The sequence below is a fragment of the Symphalangus syndactylus genome, chromosome 18 (genome assembly GCF_028878055.3).
Source record: "Symphalangus syndactylus isolate Jambi chromosome 18, NHGRI_mSymSyn1-v2.1_pri, whole genome shotgun sequence".
Classification (NCBI taxonomy): domain Eukaryota; kingdom Metazoa; phylum Chordata; class Mammalia; order Primates; family Hylobatidae; genus Symphalangus; species Symphalangus syndactylus.
The window spans coordinates 18,172,308-18,190,149 of record NC_072440.2 but is presented as its reverse complement, the minus strand read 5'-3'; the positions used below and the strand labels follow the sequence as shown (position 1 = coordinate 18,190,149).

Genomic DNA, 17,842 nt, shown 5'->3' with positions numbered 1-17,842 from the left:
ACCTTCCCAGGTAATCACAGGTAGCATTTCTCAACAGTCTCTCTTGCAGAACCAGAAACCCAGACTGTCTGAGCCTGATTGTCCTGAGAGGTTCTGGAAGGGCAGGGGTGTGTGGTGACATTGGGTGTTCCTGGGTTCCAGTACCTCTCTAACCAGTTGGAAGAATATAGGCAAGTCAAGTCCTTCCTCCTCCCTGAGCCTCTAATTCCTCACCAGTAAAGTAGGGATGACAAAAATAAATTATTAAATTGTTGTGAGGTTGATTTCAATGAGAGCAAAGCTTGCTGCCTGACACAGAGCAAGCCCTTGTAGAGTCTTAGCTATTTGTATTAGTTACTTGTATTTTTCTCTGTGGTTTCCCTTTTAACTCCCACCTTCTTTCTATTTTAAAAAGACTCCTTTTGAAAATGCCAGCCTGCCTCAGTAGTACCAGGAAACACCAGGGAAAGGCTTCCATCTTTCCAAGCCGAGGCTGAGAAGGAACGGGAAGAAGGAAGAGAAGCCCCTTTGTGGAGGCCTCCTTCAGCCGGCCCTGGGTTTAGGAACATCACACACTCAACCTCCAAAGGCACTCAGGGGCTGGCCCGAGGTCACACAGCTTGACAGTGTGGGCACTTCAAAGCCAGGGCGTGTGGTGTAGAACAGGCTGGGTGCCTGAATTCAATCAGCCCTCTCTACTTCTCTACTCAGAGCCTCCCAGGCTGTGGGGTGTGCACCTGTGCACCTACAAGCCGATCACTTCCTTGGGGTCCTCGTCAACTCAATTCCATGGAAATATTACAAGGAGTAGACAGAGATGAGCCGTGTCAGTGTCTGTACTAGCAGAGGGCAGGACCACTGAGCGTCCGGAGGGGAGACGAGTGTCTGGGTGTCCCTGGGAACCTGGCTTGTCTCGACCCCTCTGGGGGGCTCCTCTTGGCTCTGACCTCCATTCTCTCAGACTCACCCCCACTCATGCCCACCCACCCCAAGGGGCCCCCCAGTGTGCACTCACACACTCACACTCAAACTCACCACCCCACTTGCTAATTACCAGGAACGTGGCGCTGTCTCATGTTCTTCCTCCCCTGCATTCCTCAGCAGCTGCCCTCACTGGGCAGGGCAAATTATACCGTGGCCCAGCCATAAAAGCCACTTTCCAAAAAAAGAAGCTTTAAGGCCCCTGAGAGACGCAGCTGAGCCTCTCACCTGGCAGTGCCTGACTCAGGAGGTGACGTCTGGGCCATGAGCCATAGAGCCTGGTGTCCCTTTAAGCAGGGAGTACAAATTCTCATCCCTCCCTCCTGCTCTCCCTGACGTCAGCTGGAAGGCGTGTGAGTGAGTGAGGGGCCGAGGTACCGCCTGCGCGAGCACACACACACACACACATCTTCCAGACCCATCCCCTGCCTGCCAGCTGCACGAGCCAGAGAGAGACAGAACGCGGACGCCGCAGGAGGCAGTGCCTGGACCCCGCTGCCCAGGAGAGGTGAGGGGCTAGATGGGGCCTGAGGACACTGTGCTAGAAACTGTGGCTTTGGCCAGGCCGAAGGAGAGAGATACAACGTGAAGGTGGGGGCTGGATCAGCCCAGTTCAGCTTACAGATAGGGTGTTGGGGGTATAGAGGATACCACCTGTCTCTCCCTCCCTCCTTCTCTCCCCGTGACCCCCAAATGAGGTGAGGCTGTGTGGCTCCCGTGGGAGCATGTCTGTGTCTGTGTCTGTGTCTGTGTCTGGGACCTGCGTCTGGCTCAGGAGGCAGAGAGCAGCAGATACCTGCCAAGCCGCAGCCTCCTGTCTGGGAAGCAGCGGGAGAGAGGACCGCCTTGACCGGAGAAACCCCAGTGCCGCTTCCAGATGCTGAAAGCAGAGTGCAGCAGGGACCCTCGCTGGTCCTTCCCCTGGAATGTCGGGCTGGGAAGGGACCGGCTGGGAAAGGCAGACAGTTGGACCTGGAGCAGCTGTCTTATCCTGACTCTATTTTTTCCCCAGTGTGATGGGGATAATTGTGTTAGTTGGCTTGGAGAGGTGGCTCCATGTGGTTATTCTCTTCCCCCAGGTACCACCCCACCCCGAGCCCTTGCTTCTTGCCTGCCTGCTGGTCTGCTCTGACCTCCACCCTTGCCAGGGCACAGCTCCCGGAGGGCAGGGGTGATAAGCCAGGGCCTGCTAGGCCTCCTCTGTCATGGGATACCGGGACTTAGGGTGGCCTTGGCTGGTGCCAAGCCCATGAATGGCCTGACCCTGGCACAAGGAGTCCAGGTGGAGATAAGGGGTGACGCTGGTACCCACAAGGAGACAGCAGGTTCCTGCCAAGCTGCCAGCCTGCAGGCTCTTCCCAGGGAGATGGGAGGGGGACACAGAGCGAGAACAATAATAAATACAGAGTGTGAACTGCTGCATCCACTGGGGCTGGGGGAGGGGAGGAGGAAGTGTGCCCAGCAGGGGGTGGGCAACCTCTCTGAGAGCCTGGCATCATGCCGCCTGGCTGTGATCCGGCAGGGGCCTCTCCCTGGGAAAGGGGGTCTCCAGCTTTCTGGGGGATGGGGAACTGGTTTCCCAAACCTGACTCCATCCCAGAGTCCTCTGGGCCCTCCAAATTCTGAATGTTTCCTCCTCCCAGCTTTGCCCCACCCCCCCCATTTCCTTGAAGTCTTCTACAAAAATGTCTGTTTTCCGTGTCTGCCCATCTTGACCCATCCTCACCCCCTTCGAAAAAAAAAATAGACAGTTATAGACAGGAACTGCCTGCCTGGTGCCCTGGGAAAGGCCAGAGGACAGTTTTGGCCGCAGATGGCTCTCCCAGGCTTGGAGAGACATGGCTAGGCAATGTTCGTGGATGCGCAGGGGGATTCCCTGAGGGGGACCTGGGGACACTCTTGGATGGCTGGTGGGGAAGGGACACCTGCCAGCCAGTCTGGAGTAGAGCCCCCTAAGGGGTAGAGGGCACTTAGGACCTGGCTGAGCCAGTCATGTCCACGGTCACAACTGGGGCAGCCAGGACCCAGAGCCCTGTAGGAATGGGGCTTGGGGCAGTTCAGACCTTTGTCCATGCTAAGCAGCAAAATGGGAGGCTAAAAGTAGTAGGGAGCTCTTCTGCTCCACGGCCAGCAAAATGACACTCCTGGGCTGGGGGGCTGGCATGGCACACCAGAAAGCTTTGGGGTTACACCGATTGGAGTTCAAGTTCAGATGCTGTATGTATGACTTTGACCAGTCTATTCGTCTCTCTAGGGGGTCTCAAAATGGGAAAGTGACTTGCCTAGGTTCGCACAGCCAAGCAGAGGTGGGACTGGGGTGCGAACTTGGCTCTCCCAGTGCTGTCCTGGTTTCCCCACCACCACCCAAGCCACAGAAGCCCAAAGGCCTTAACCACAGCAGTTCCCCAGGGCAACCTGGGCATGTGACAAGGAGGACTACAGGGTCTCTTAAATAATTAAGATCAAGTATTGGCTGGGGCAGCCCCCATGCCCAGATGCAGGCACACAGGCTGTGTGGGGGAAGGAACCAGGTTTAATCAGGTCACCTCAGGCTGCAAGAGCAGCTCAGGCACTGATGTATTTTAAGGAGCATCTGGGAGACTGGGGGAGGGGGATGAGCCAGGGAAGTGTCACCTCCTGCCTGGGGGTCGTGAGTTTGTTTTCTCACCCTCCCAGGGCCCACCATGCACAAGCTCCCGATGTTCGGGAAGCCCTTCCAGCGTCATCCTTGTGTTCCCCGTCCTTTCTATTTTTAAACCACCGTACCCATTCCTCCCATCTGCTCCCCTGTGATGGGGGCTTGGGGCTGGGACATTTTTATTGGGGGAGTTGTTTTTAAGCTTAGCAGAGTTGGTGAGTGACTCACCCAAGGTCATGGTCTGAGTCAGCGCAAAGCCAGAAATAAAAGCCCGAGTCCTGGCTCCCCAGGAATTCCACATCCGACTCCTCCTTCTCCAGGGGAGGGTGGGCGCCGCCCTCAAGGAATGGCTGGTCTTCACCTCCCCTAGACATCTCCAGAGGGCAGATATGCTGCACCTGACCTGCTGTGAGAGCTCAGTGAGGCTCTTCACCTCTTTGAGCCTCAGTTCACTCTTCAGAAGAATGGGTGTACTAAGCCAGGCGCGGTGGCTCATGCCTGTAATCCCAGCACTTTGGGAGGCTGAGGCGGGCGGATCACGAGGTCGGGAGATCGAGACTATCCTGGCTAACACGGTGAAACCCTGTCTCTACTAAAAGTACAAAAAAAAAAAAATTAGCTGTGCGTGGTGGTGGGCGCCTGTAGTCCCAGCTACTGGGGAGGCTGAGGCAGGAGAATGGCGTGAACCCAGGAGGCGGAGCTTGCAGTGAGCTGAGATGGCGCCACTGCACTCTAGCCTGGGCGACAGAGCAAGACTCCATCTCAATTTAAAAAATAAATAAATAAATAAATAAGTAAGAAGAATGGGTGTACTAATGGTAGTTACTGCATGGGGTTCTTGTGAGGATGAAATGAAAAAATGGGACAAAGGGCTTGGCACATGGTCAGTATCGATAGATCACTAGATGGTGGCTGAGGCTCGCATCAGGACTTCCCATGCTGCTTTTTTAAAATTATTATTACTTTTGAGACGGAGTCTTGCTCTGTCGCCCAGGCTGGAGTGCAGTGGCGCGATCTCGGCTCACTGCAAGCTCCGCCTCCCGGGTTCAGGCCATTCTCCTGCCTCAGGCCTCCCCAGTAATTGGGACTACAGGCGCCCGCCACCACACCCGGCTAATTTTTCATATTTTTAGTAGAGACAGGGTTTCACCGTGTTAGCCAGGATGGTCTCAATCTCCTGACCTCGTGATTCGCCTGCCTTGGCCTCCCAAAGTGCTGAGATTACAGGCGTGAGCCACCACTCCTGGCCCCCATGCTGCATTTTAATAATCTGTGTCTGTTCCCCCTACTGGACTGGGGTGCTCTAAGGACAGCTGTCGCCCTCACGTTTGTTGTTCCGGTGCCTGCACTCAGTGTGATTTCTTTTTTTTTTTTTTTTTTTTTTTTTTTTTTTTTTTTTGAGACGGAGTCTCGCTCTGTCGCCCAGGCTGGAGTGCAGTGGCGCAATCTCGGCTCACTGCAAGCTCCGCCTCCCGGGTTCACGCCATTCTCCTGCCTCAGCCTCTCCGAGTAGCTGGGACTACAGGCGCCCGCCACCACGCCCGGCTAATTTTTTGTATTTTTTTTAGTAGAGACGGGGTTTCACTGTGTTAGCCAGGATGGCCTCGATCTCCTGACCTCGTGATCCGCCCGCCTCGGCCTCCCAAAGTGCTGGGATTACAAGCGCGAGCCACCGCGCCCGGCCAATGTGATTTCATTTACATATGTGTTTTTGAAAACCTCAGAGGAGAATTGGCCTGACCTTCATTAGTCATCTGGACCAACGATGATTCACATAGCTGAAGAGAAAGGTGAGGTCCAGAGAGGAGCAGGTGCCTGCCCCAGGTCACACAGCACTGGGTGGCTGACCAGGCTGCCTTTCCCTGATCCTCTCAGACTGAGAGGACTCATGGTCAAGAGAAGACCATACAGTCAGGCGCAGTGGCTCACACTTGTAATACCAGCACTTTGGGAGGCCAAGGGGGTTGATCACCTGATGTCAGGAGTTCAAGATCAGCTGGCCAACATGGTGAAACTCTGTCTCTACTAAAAATACAAAAATTAGCTGCGCATGGTGGCGAGCGCCTGTGATCCCAGCTACTCGGGAGACTGAGGCAGGAGAATCACTTGAACCTGGGAGGCAGAGGTTTCAGTGAGCCGAGATCGCGCCACTGCACTCCAGCCTGGGAGACAGAGTGAGACTCAAAAAAAAAAAAAAAAAAAAAAAAAAAAAGATGGGTGTGGTGGCTAATGCCTTTAATCCCAGCACTTTGGGAGGCTGAGGTGGGTGGATCACAAGGTCAGGAGTTCAAGATCAGCCTGGCCAACATGGTGAAACCCCATCTCTACTAAAAATACAAAAATTAGTCGGGTGTGGTGGTACACGCCTGTAATCCCAGTTACTCAGAAGGCTAAGGAAGGACAACTGCTTGAACCCGGGAGGTGGACGTTGCAGTGAGCCGAGATCATGCCACTGCACTCCAGCCTGGGTGACGGAGTAAGATTCCATCTCAAAAAAAAAAAAAAAAAGAGGACTATGGCCAGGCACAGTGACTCACACTGTAATCCTAGCACTTAGGGACACTGAGGCTGCAGTGAGCCACGATGGTGCTACTGCACTCCAGCCTGGGTGACAAAGTGATACCCTGTCTCAAAAAATTAAAAAATAAGAGAGGACCATGACAACCATTTCCTGCCCCATTCTTCATCCTTTTGGGGGAGCTGAGAATTGGAGCAGAGCCCCAGCGTGGGCTGTGGTTCATCTGCCAAGAAGGCTGAGTCACCACCCAGAGTGCCCCATGACACCCGTCCAGCCTCAGCTTATCTCCAAACAGCCTGACATTTGTGTTTACTTCTAGGCCCCTTTGTCTGCAGAGTCAGTCATTTGGGGTCTGACCTGCAGGGAAATGAAAATGAGCTTGGCTCAGAGCCCACACTCAGGGCCAGGGGACAGGGGGATGCACATTCGCCAGAGGGCCTTTGACACAGCCCTGTGGCTCCTCCCGATAACCTGGGTAGGATGTTACAATCAGCCCCATTTGACAGATGAGGGAACTGAGGCACAAAAAGGGAGAGCTGGCCGGGTGCAGTGGCTCATGCCTGAAATCCCAGCACTTTGGGAGGCCAAGGCGGGTGGATCACCTGCAGTCAGGAGTTCGAGACCAGCCTGGCCAACATGGTGAAACCCCATCTCTGATTAAAAAAAAAAAGGCTGGGTGCAGTGGCTCACGCCTGTAATAGCACTTTGGGAAGCTGAGGTGGGCAGATCATGAGGTCGAGAGATCAAGACCATCCTGGCCAACATGGTGAAACCTTGTCTATACTAAAATACAAAAAATTAGCTGGGCATGGTGGCACGTGCCTATAGTCCCAGCTACTCGGGAGGCTGAGGCAGAGGAATCTCTTGAACCCCGGAGGCAGGGGTTGCAGTGAGCCAAGATCACTCCACTGCACTCCAGCCTGTTGACAGAGCAAGACTCCATCTAAAAAAAAAAACACAAAAAATTGGCTGGGTGGGGTGGTGGGCGTCTGTAATCCCAGCCAGCTACTCGGGAGTCCGAGGCAGGAGAATCACTTGAACCTGGCAGGCAGAGGTTGCAGTGAGCCGAGATCGCGCCACGGCACTCCAGCCTGAGGGACAGAGCGAGACTCCGTCTCAAAAAAAAAAAAGAAAAGGGAGGGTCACCAGGCGCAATGGCTCATGCCTGTAATCCCAGCACTTTGGGAGGCCAAGTGAGGCAGATCACAAGGTCAGGAGATCGAGACCACAGTGAAACCCCGTCTCTACTAAAAATACAAAAAATTAGCCGCGCGCAGTGGTGGGTGCCTGTAATCCCAACTACTCGGGAGGCTGAGGCAGGAGAATGGCGTGAACCCGGGAGGCGAAGCTTGCAGTGAGCCGAGATCGCGCCACTGCACTCCAGCCTGGGCGACAGAGTGAGACTCCGTCTCAAAAAAAAAAAAAAAAAGGGAGAGTCACAAAACCGGGTTGCAGTGGAACCAGGATTTAAACTCAGCCAGTCTGGGTCTCAGGCTGCCCTCTTACCCGACTGCTGGTTCTGAAGGGCATTATTCCCGGCAGGAGATGGCCCCAGAAGGACACACGAAATCCCCCTGGAGCTGGCCTTTAGCTCTGTTTGAGTGGAAACAAATGTTCTAGAAACATATCAGTTTCTCTGCTCTTGGGGGAGTTTATTTTCCCACTTAGTTTCTCAGGGAAAGTTCTTTTGGAAAAACTCCAGCCTCATCTTGGCTGAACCAGGAACAGAATTTATATTCACAGGAAGAGCACTGGTTTACTGTTAGACAGATCTGGGACTCTGTCACCTGCTGTGTGACTTTGGGCAAGTCACTCAACCTCTCTGAGCCTCAGCTATCTCATCTGTAAAATGGAAAAATTGTAATTTCAACTCTATAGGGTAACTGGGAGGTTGAAACATAGAAAATAATTTCTGTAAAGACTTTTGCACAGTACATGGCATTCAGCCAATGAAATCCTCATTTTCACTTGCCCTCTTTGGCAGCAATGCTCTGGAGAGGGGGTCTGAACTGGAGGGTTGCTCCGTATCTCCCTGTTCCCTTCTCTCTGGTCTCTCGGGCTGCTGGGCATTGTATAGCTCCTCCAAGCCCACGCCCTGGCAGGGCCCAGAGAGGAAAAGGCCCTGTACCAGCTCACACAGTAGGTCAATAGCAATGCAGGGCCTGGACACAGGACTCCTGCCTTCCCACTGGAAGGCTCCAGATCATACTGATTCAAATTCTGGCTCAGACTTTGATTGGCGTGTGTCCTTGAGTGAGTGATTTAACCTCTTTGAGCCTCAGTTTTCCTGTCTACAAAGTGGGGTAATAATAGCACCAGCCTTGAAGAGCAGTTGCAGGAATTAAATAAAACAAGAGACTGTGGAGCTTTGAGGGGTGGGTGATCCTTAGGGAAGAAGAGAGGATGAAAGTGAATGGTGGGCTTGGCCCAGCTCGGCTGGATCTCTCCTTCCCCCACTCCCTCTTCCCTCAACGCCCAATTCCACAGCCCTGTCAGAGAGGGGCAGGCTCTCGCCCAGCACCCAGCGCCTACTCAGTGCTTCCCACATCTCACCTCAATTCTCATTTCATCCTCAAAAGAGCCCTTGGAGGAGAAAGTCTTTCTCTCTCTCTTTTTTTTTTTTTTTTTTTTGAGACTGGGTCTTGCTCTGTCCCCAGGCTGTAGTGCAGTAGCTTGATTACCACTCACTGCAGCCTCAACCTCCTGGGCTCAAGCAATCCTCCCACCTTAGCCTCCCCAGTAGCTGGGACCACAGGCATGCACCACTACACCCAGCTAATCTTTCTTTTTAAGACAGTGCCTCACTTTGTCCCCCAGGCTGCACTGCAGAGGTGCGATCTCGGCTCACTGCAGCTTCGACCTCCTGGGTTCAAGCAATCCTGCTGCCTCAGATGCCCAAGTAACTGGGACTACAGTTGCGCCACCACCATGCCCAGCTAATTTTTGTAATTTCTGTAGACACGAGCTTTCACCATGTTTCCCCTGCTGGTCTTAAGCTCCGGGGCTTAAACGATCCTCCCGCCTTGGCCCCCCAAAGTGCTGGGATTATTGGCATTGAGCCACCTTGGCAGTTGGAGGAGGGATTCTTGTGATCCCCATTTCCCAGATAAGGAAACTGAGGCTGCAATGGGCGACAGGGGAGAAGCCTGTTCTCTCTGCCTTGTGGAAGCTGCCTGTCTCCTGCCCCTGCCTGAGCTCTTGCCCTGAGGCCGACTCGCTGCCTCCTCTTGGTCCTGTCTTTGCTGTGGCTCCTCTGCTTCCCTTCTGCTCTCTGGTCTCTCTGCCACCTGAGAGCCCATCGTGGGGAGGCTGCCCTCAACCCTGGCCCAGAATCATTGGTGGGTTTTTCTCCCATCCCTGCTGCCCACTTAGCATGAGGCCCTGGAGCTGCGTGGTCACTTGGGTGGGAGGCCTGGCTGGCCAGAGCAGGCCCCAGCTCAGCTGTGTCTCCCTGGTAACCACCATGAGCTGCATCTCTCCCTCTCCATCCTCCTCTTCCCTCCCTGCCCCTTCATGGCCTCCCAGCACTGGCTGTCACTGCCAAGCACAATACCAGGCCTGGGAAAACTGCAGTTGGGAGGCCAGGACCGCCCTGCTCTCTAGAGAGAGGGAGGCAGGGCCTCTGTCCCCATCTCCTGCCACCCCTCACCCAGGTGGGGCAGGTGGCACTCTAGGAGTGCACTGCAGGGCGTCTGGTGCTTCCCAGCTGTGTCATCTTGGGTAACTTTGCTGCCCCGTCTTCTTTTTTTTTTGAGACGGAGTCTTTCTCTGTCCCCCAGGCTGGAGTGCGGTGGCGCGATCTCGGCTCACCGCAACCTCCGCCTCCTGGGTTCACGCCATTCTCCTGCCTCAGCCTCCCAAGTAGCTGGGACCACAGGCGCCCGCCAGCACGCCCGGCTAATTTTTTTGTATTTTTTAGTAGAGACGGGGTTTCACCGTGTTAGCCAGGATGGTCTCGATCTCCTGACCTCGTGATCCACCCGCCTCGGCCTCCCAAAGTGCTGGGATTACAGGCTTGAGCCACCGCGTCCGGCCTCCGTCTTCTTTTTTTGGTAACAGCTTTACTGTGATATCGTTCACATACCATAAAATTCACCTGCTTAAGGCGTTCAGTTCGGTTGTTTTTAGTACATTCACAGAGTTGTGCAGCCATCACCACAGCCAATTATAGAACATTTTCATTCCCCAAAAAAAAACGTTCTACCCATTGGCAGCCCTCCCCTCTCCCTCTTCCCCAGCCCTGGTGACCACCAATCGACTCCTTGTCTGTAAGGATTTGCCTCAGAGATGGAATCATGCCCTCTGTGTTTTAGGGACTGGCTTCTTCTCTGTAACCTTGCAAACATTAAAGCATAATGTGTGCAGGGTTCATCTAGGGTGTAGCATGAATCAGTAGACACGTATTTCTTCTTTTCTTTTTCTTATGGCCAAGTGCTAGTCTACCATGTGTCTAGACCATAATTTATTATCCATTCATCTGCTGATGGGCTCGGGCTGTTTTCACTTGTTGGCTGTTGTGAATGAGCACTGGTGTGACCATTCATGAACATTTATGTCAAAGTGTTTGTGTGGTTGCTTCTTTTTTTTTTTTTTTTTTTTTTTTTTGACAGAGTCTGGCTCAGTCACCCAGCCTGGAGTGCAATGGTGTGGTCTTGGCTCACTGCAACCTCCGCCTCCTAGGTTGAAGCAATTCTCATGCCTCAGCCTTCCGAGTAGCTGGGAATACAGGCAGATGCCATCACACCCGATTAATTTTTGTATTTTTAGGAGAGACGGGGTTTCACCACGTTGGCCAGGCTGGTCTCAAACTCCTGACCTCAAGTGATCTGCCCGCCTCAGCCTCCCAAAGTGCTGGGATTACAGGTGTGCGCCACCACACCTGGCTGTTTGTGTGGTTGCTTCTTTTTTTTTTTTTTTTTTGAGACGGGGTCTGGCTCTGTCGCCCAGGCTGGAGTGCAGTGGCACAATCTTGGCTCACTGCAAGCTCTGCCTCCTCGGTTCACGCCATTCTCCTGCCTCAGCCTCCGGAGTAGCTGGGACTACAGGCTCCCGCCACCACGCCCGGCTAATTTTTTGTATTTTTAGTAGAGATGGGGTTTCACCGTGTTAGCCAGGATGGTGTTGATCTCCTGACCTCATGATCCACCCGCCTCGGCCTCCCAAAGTGCTGGGATTACAGGCGTGAGCCACCGCGCCCAGCCGTGTGGTTGCTTCTTGAAGCTTCCGTATTCTTCTCTCTAAAATGAGGATAATGGGTGAAAAGGCCAAACCTGGTTTGCCCTGCCTCCTGGTGTGAGCTTAGACAGAAAAGCCCCACATCAGCCTTTTCAGGGTTGAAGGTCTGTGAGGCGAGCCAAGCCCGGGACTCTACTGCCTTCCTGACTGGAGGGGGAGGGTTTTGGGAGGAGGTAATCCCAGCACTTTGGGAGGCCGAGGCAGGTAGATCAACTGAGGTCAGGAGTTCGAGATCAGCCTGGCCAACATGGTGAAACCCCGTCTCTACTAACAATACCAAAATTAGCCGGGCGTGGTGGCAGGCACCTGTAATCCCAGCTACTTGGGAGGTTGAGGCAGGAGAATCACTTGAACCTGGGAGGCAGAAGTTGCAGTGAGCCGAGATGACACCACTGTACTCCAGCCTGGGTAACAGAGTGAGACTCTGTCTCAAAAAAAAAAAAAAAAAAATTAGCTGGGCGTGAGGGTGCATGCTTGTAAATTCCAGCTACTTGGGAGGCTGAGGTGGGAGGATTGCTTCAGCCCAGGAGATGGAGGCTGCAGTGAGTCATGATCATGTCAGTGTTCCCCAGACTGGATGAGACAGTGTCTCAAAAAAAAAAAAAAAAAAAAAAAGATCAATGCTAGCCCCATTTTAAAGAACATAAAAAACATAAAAGAAGAGTCAGAAGTTAAGTGTGTTGACCAATGGGCCGGACAAGTTGGCTCACGCCTGTAATCCCAGCACTTTGGGAGGCCAAGGTGGGCGGATCACCTAAGGTCAGGAGTTCGAGACCTGCCTGGCCAACATGGTGAAACCCCGTCTCTACTAAAAATACAAAAAATTAGCCAGGTGTGGTGGCGGGCGCCTATAATCCCAGCTACTCAGGAGGCTGAGGCAGGAGAATCGCTTATACCCAGGAGGCAGAGGCTGCAGTGAGCCGAGATCGTGCCATTGCACGGGCAATAAGCTGGGCAATAAGAGTGACTGGGCAATAAGAGTGACTCTGTCTAAAACAAAAAACAAAAAAAAGTTGACCAGGGCCAAGGCCATGTAGCCAGAAGGTGGAGGATGCAGGATTCAAACCCAGGCCTGGGTATGGAGCCCACACTCCCACCTGCCATGTTGGAGCTGATGTGTGGCTTGGCTTGCTTGAGGTCACCAAGTTGTAGGTGACAAAGCTAAGGTTTGAACCAAGATGTGTGACTCTGAAACAACTGACCCTTATGCCTAACCATATTCCAGACCATCACTGGCCACCCTACCCAGCCACCTCCCGGGCCCCTGGAATTAGAGAACTGAACTGCAAACTGGAAGGACTTAGGGGTCATATGACCCCTAGTTTTGTTTTTCTGGTGAGGGCTCTGAACCACGATGGGTCGTTTGTGACTTGAAGTCAGGCCGTGAGGATAGCAGATGGGACCAGCCCTCCTGACTGTGGCAGGGTCCAGGAGCTGCTGCCCTGGTCTGGGCTCACCTGTGCCTCTTTCTTCCTCTTCCAGACGGAGCCCGTGGCTGGTGAGGCTGCAGAGCAGGGCCAGGCCGGGCCCTGCCCGCAAGGACGCCCAAATCCCTCACCGGCCCCTGGGCCCCAGAGCCCACCAGGCTCTCCCGCTGGCCCCACCATGACTTCGGAGTCCACGTCACCCCCAGTTGTGCCCCCACTCCACTCCCCCAAGTCCCCAGTCTGGCCCACCTTCCCCTTCCACAGGGAGGGCAGCAGGGTCTGGGAGAGGGGTGGTGTCCCACTTCGGGACCTACCCAGCCCTCTGCCCACCAAGCGGACCAGGACCTATTCAGCGTGAGTACCTGCCCGTTGCCCAGGCCCTTGACCCTTGTCAGGACATGGGCTGACCATCCCCATCCTCTTCCAACTCCTGTTGTCCTCACCTGGGACAGGGGAACTGTGTGTGGACCTTCCAGTAACTGGATGGATGTTTGTCCCATACATCGATTCATCCATCCATTCATCCATCCATTCATCCATCCATCCATCCACCCATCCACCCATCCACCCATCCATCCACCCATCCATCCATCCACCCACCCACCCATCCATCCATCCATCCACCCATGCATCCACCCATCCATCCATCCACCCACCCACTCATCCATCCATCCATCCATCCATCCATCCATCCATCCATCCATCCACCCATCCACCCATCCATCCATCCATCCATCCATCCATCCACCCACCCATCCACCCATGCATCCACCCATCCATCCGTCTGTCCGTCCATCCATCCACCCGTCCATTCATCCATCCATCCATTCCACAAAGATTTACTGAGCTCCTGACCAGGGGGGATCCATAAGCTGCTTACAATCCAGAGGGAACTTGTTCACCATCCATTACCACCCAGCAGCGTTAGGGGAGGACCCAGCATGGGGTACCAGAGGAGATGATGTCCTGGTTGGGTCTGGAACATGTATCAGGTGAAGAAGCGAGCTGGCGATTCTGGGCAGATGGCACAGCATGGGCAAAACCCAAGACACGGAGTTAACCTTTGGAGAGGGGTGGGCAGGTGGGACAAAGACTAGGCCTGGGCCTTTGGGGTAGGTCACCGATGAGGTGGCATGGGGGAGTAATATGGGTCCATATGGGGGAGGCCAAAGGATCTTTTGGGGAGGACAGGGTCTCGCTTTGTCGCCCAGGCTGGAGTGCAGTGGTGCAGTCATGGCTCACTGCAGCCTCAACTTCCTGGGCTTGAGCGATCCTCCCACCTCAGCCTCTTGAGTAGCTGGGACGACTCATGCGTGCCACCACCCCAGCTCATTTTTAAAAAAAAATGTTTGGGCCAGACATGGTGGCTCATGCCTGTAATCCCAGCACTTTAGGAGGTCGAGGCAGGTGGATCGGTTGAGGCTAGGAGATCAAGCCAGTATGGCCAACATGGCCAAACACTGAAAACCCTGTCTCTACTAAAAATGCCAAAACTTAGCTGGGTGTGGTGGTGGGTACCTGTAATCCCAGCTACTCAGGAGACTGAGGCATGAGAATCGCTTGAACCTGGGAGGCACAGGTTGCAGTGCGCTGAGATTGCACTCCTGCACTCCAACCTGGGTGACAGAGCGAGACCCAGTCTCAAAAAAAAAAAAAATTTTTTTTTTTGTAGAGATGGGAGTCTCCCTATGTTGTCCAGGCTGGTCTCAAACTCCTAGGCCCAAGTGATCCTCCCGCATCAGCCTCCCAAAGTGCTGGGATTACAGGTGTGAGCCACTGTGCCTGGCCTCATTATCGTTGAATGGGGATGACTGTGCGGTTTCTGGCCTGGGGCAAGTTTCTCACAGCCCTGAGGCACGCTCAGCAGAAATGGCCCAGAATGGCTGTAGGGGTCCGGGGAGGAGTTCCTCAGGCCACAGCTCCAATCCCACTACCCTATCTCCAGGACAGCCCGGGCCTCAGCTGGCCCCGTGTTCAAGGGCGTCTGTAAGCAGTTCTCACGCTCACAGGGCCATGGCTTCATCACCCCCGAGAACGGGTCTGAGGACATCTTCGTACATGTGTCTGAGTGAGTCCCCTCCACCTCCCTGTTCTTGGCCCCTGCCCTAGTGTCCCCAACGGTGCCTCAAAAATGTCTCTCCAGGCCTCTCCTCTCACTGGCTGAGGTCTGTATTCGTGGCACCTTTTCTGTCCTGAGTAGGGGCTGAGGGTGCGTTGCGGGAGGAGGGCTGGGGCCAGGTGAGGAGTGGGCATGCAGACCCCAGAAGCCTGGGAGCCAGCGGCTGGGCCCTGGATCCTGTTCCAGCATCGTAGGGGGTCTGAGAGGGCTAGGCCAGCTCCTGAGCCTCTTGGCCTGGAAAGGGCCTTCAGGTGGGTGGGCCAGGAGGTAGAGATGGATGTCGTGTCTAGGCCTGGGCCCACCCACTTCTAATGCCAGGAGGACCGGGGGACGTCACTGAGCTTCTCAGAGCTTTAGGGACCTCCCTGTGCCCTTTCACATCTCAGTCCCCAAGGGACCCAGAAAGGGAGGTACAGTTTATGAATCCCATGTTATTTTATTTATTTATTTATTTTTTGAGACAGAATCGCACTCTGTCGCCCAGGCTAGAGTGCAATGGCACAATCTCGGCTCAGTGCAACCTCCATTTCCTGGGTTCAAGCGATTCTCCCGCCTCAGCCTCCCGAGTAGCTGGAATTACAGGTGCCAGCCACCATGCCTGGCTAATTTTTGTACTTTTAGTAGAGCCAGGGTTTCGCCATGTTGGCCAGGCTGGTGTCAAACTCCTGACTCAGGTGATCCGCCTGCCTCGGCCTCCCAAAGTGCTGGGATTACAGGCGTGAGCCACTGTGCCCGGCCATGAGTCCCGTTTTACAGATTCGAGAGCTGAGGTTCTGAGAAGCAAGGCCTGGCCAGGCCTCCTGGACTAGGGAGGCTTAGGGCCAGGCTGCCCCCAAGGCCAGGCCGCAGGATTGTCTGGGACACAGGGCCTGCTGCTGAGCTAACACCCCTCTTCCTGTCCTCCAGCATCGAGGGGGAGTACGTGCCAGTGGAGGGTGACGAGGTGACCTACAAGATGTGCCCTATCCCCCCCAAGAACCAGAAGTTCCAGGCCGTGGAGGTGGTGCTCACTCAGCTGGCCCCCCACACTCCCCACGAGACGTGGTCTGGCCAGGTCGTGGGCTCCTAGGCTGGGTGGCTCACAGGCCAGCTGGCCGGGGGGTGGGGAGCCACACAGGGTGAACGGGCAGCGGCCGGCTCCATGCCCCACTGCCCTGGCTGATCAGTTCTTCGGTGGCCTCAGTGCGCACGTCTGTCTGTCCGTCTGTGCTTGTGGCTGTGAGCGTGTGCCTCCACCCACCCCATGACCCGTGACTACTGTGCAAGCTGGCCAGGAGGTGGGTGGAGGGCGAAGCCACCAGACCTGGCTTCTCGCTGTCCACTGCCTCTCTCCTCCCCTCCCTGCCGCAGACACGCAGGACCCGCTCGCCCTCCTGCCTACCCGTCCCCGTGGTGACTGAGCCGAGAGAGCCTGCACTGGGCTCACTCCTTGGCCTCCGCCCCTGAGCTGTCCCGTGTCAGTCCCTGGCCCGGAGCCAGGCTCTCTGTGCTACTTACATCTCCCTCCCTTGGCTGAGGTCCCCCGCCACGGCCTGGACCCTTCCCTCAGAAGCCCGGCCGGTGGGTGCTTTTGGGGAGCCTCTCAGCCTCTGCCAGGGGAGGAGGACTGACACGGAGGCACACAGGCCTCTCACTGCCAAGGCCAGCCTTCCGTCCTGCTCTGCTCTCTCAGTGCCATAGAGAGGCAGGAAGAGGGGCCTGAGGGTGGAAGGGGTTTGGGGCTCCCGTTTCGCCGGCCAGTCCCTCCTCCTCAGCCTGGCAGTGGCGCTGGGCTCCTTCCCCTGGGCTGTACTGAGCCAAGCCCAGGGGTTTGCAGAGGGTGGGGGTCCATCTCTCCAGCTTGGCTGCAGCCCTCCTTTACCCTGACTCACAAGCCCCACTGATGCTCTGGGCCACACCCGGCTGATGGCTGCTGAGGATGCACGAGGGACGGACATACGTCCGGGGCACCCACGAGGAGGGCCCTCAGCCTAGGAGACTGGCCCTGCGGCCTCCACGTCAAACTCTCTTCCCAAAGCCCTGACAGACCAGTGGCCGAGGTGTGGCTCTTATGGCATCCATCCCTGAAGATGTGTGGCTGTTGCTGTCACCCAGAGTCCTTCTGGGGCCAAGATGTGTGTGCACCTGGGGTTGTGGCCATTCACTCCCAGGCAGGGGTGAGGGTGGCCTGGCCCAGGAGGCCAGGAAGGAGGACCCTGTCTGCCTCCACCTCTGGGTGCACCCCCTGCCTACCACCCTCCCTTCTAGAGAGCACATCGCCTGACTGGGGAGAAGTGGGGCCGTGGTTCAAGGGAGGGCCGGCCAGGGGTGGGACCCTTATGAGACTCAGTCTGTGAGTAAAACTGGGGGCTCAAATGCCCAGGATGAGGGGATCAGTGACTGTCTGGGAGGATCCCTGGCCTTGTAGGTGCCCCAAGACCGCAGGGGAGAGATCAGCGGGGGTGCCTGCATCCCACCCCCGCCCCCAGGGCCCACCACATAAAATCTGGGAGCCCAGAGCTGCTGAGGTGTGGTCAGCTCCCCTAAAATAGGCACGGCCCAGCCTGTCCCATGAGGAACAAAGGCCCCTGGCCCCCTTCAGAGAGGGCTTGTTGGTGAGGGTTGACTCCTGGGGGCCCCCAAGGCTCCCCTCCTGTAGGGAGGCCACCTTTTAAGGCACCACTAGCAGTCAGGATATGGTGGCATTAGCCCTGGGGCCGCCTGGGTGGCAGGGGGGCAGCAGCTCTCCTCCCCACTCACAGGCCCTGCAGTGCCCATCTGGAATTCCTCCCAAGACCCCTGGCCACCCAGACCCCCCATTCTTCCTAACACTGGCAATAAACCCTCAACTGTGACCCACTGTGGCCTGAAGCTGCCTCTGTGTCAGAGTCCCCAAGGAAGGGGCTGGGGGTGGACACACCAAACCATCTCTTCTTTGGGGATTCAATGGCCCCCTCCTCGACTGG

The 17,842-nt window shown here is 55.4% G+C and overlaps 1 protein-coding gene across 1 annotated transcript; it reads left to right on the top strand.

Moving 5' to 3' along the window:
• The first annotated feature begins 1,102 nt into the window (after window positions 1-1,102).
• Window positions 1,103-17,736, top strand: CSDC2 (cold shock domain containing C2). The gene is made up of 4 exons (XM_055253119.2): window positions 1,103-1,468; window positions 12,834-13,132; window positions 14,724-14,846; window positions 15,804-17,736. The coding sequence occupies exons 2-4, from the start codon at window positions 12,957-12,959 to the stop codon at window positions 15,964-15,966; spliced, it is 462 nt and encodes a 153-aa protein (XP_055109094.1). The 5' UTR covers window positions 1,103-1,468; window positions 12,834-12,956; the 3' UTR covers window positions 15,967-17,736.
• The last annotated feature ends 106 nt before the right edge of the window (window positions 17,737-17,842 follow it).

Excerpts from the sequence above, each read along its gene's own strand:
- CSDC2 (XM_055253119.2), top strand. The coding sequence starts at position 12,957 with ATGACTTCGGAGTCCACGTCACCCCCAGTTGTGCCCCCACTCCACTCC. Across the intron at positions 13,133-14,723 it reads CGGACCAGGACCTATTCAGC|GACAGCCCGGGCCTCAGCTG; the intron begins GTGAGTACCTGC and ends CCCTATCTCCAG. Across the intron at positions 14,847-15,803 it reads ATCTTCGTACATGTGTCTGA|CATCGAGGGGGAGTACGTGC; the intron begins GTGAGTCCCCTC and ends CCTGTCCTCCAG.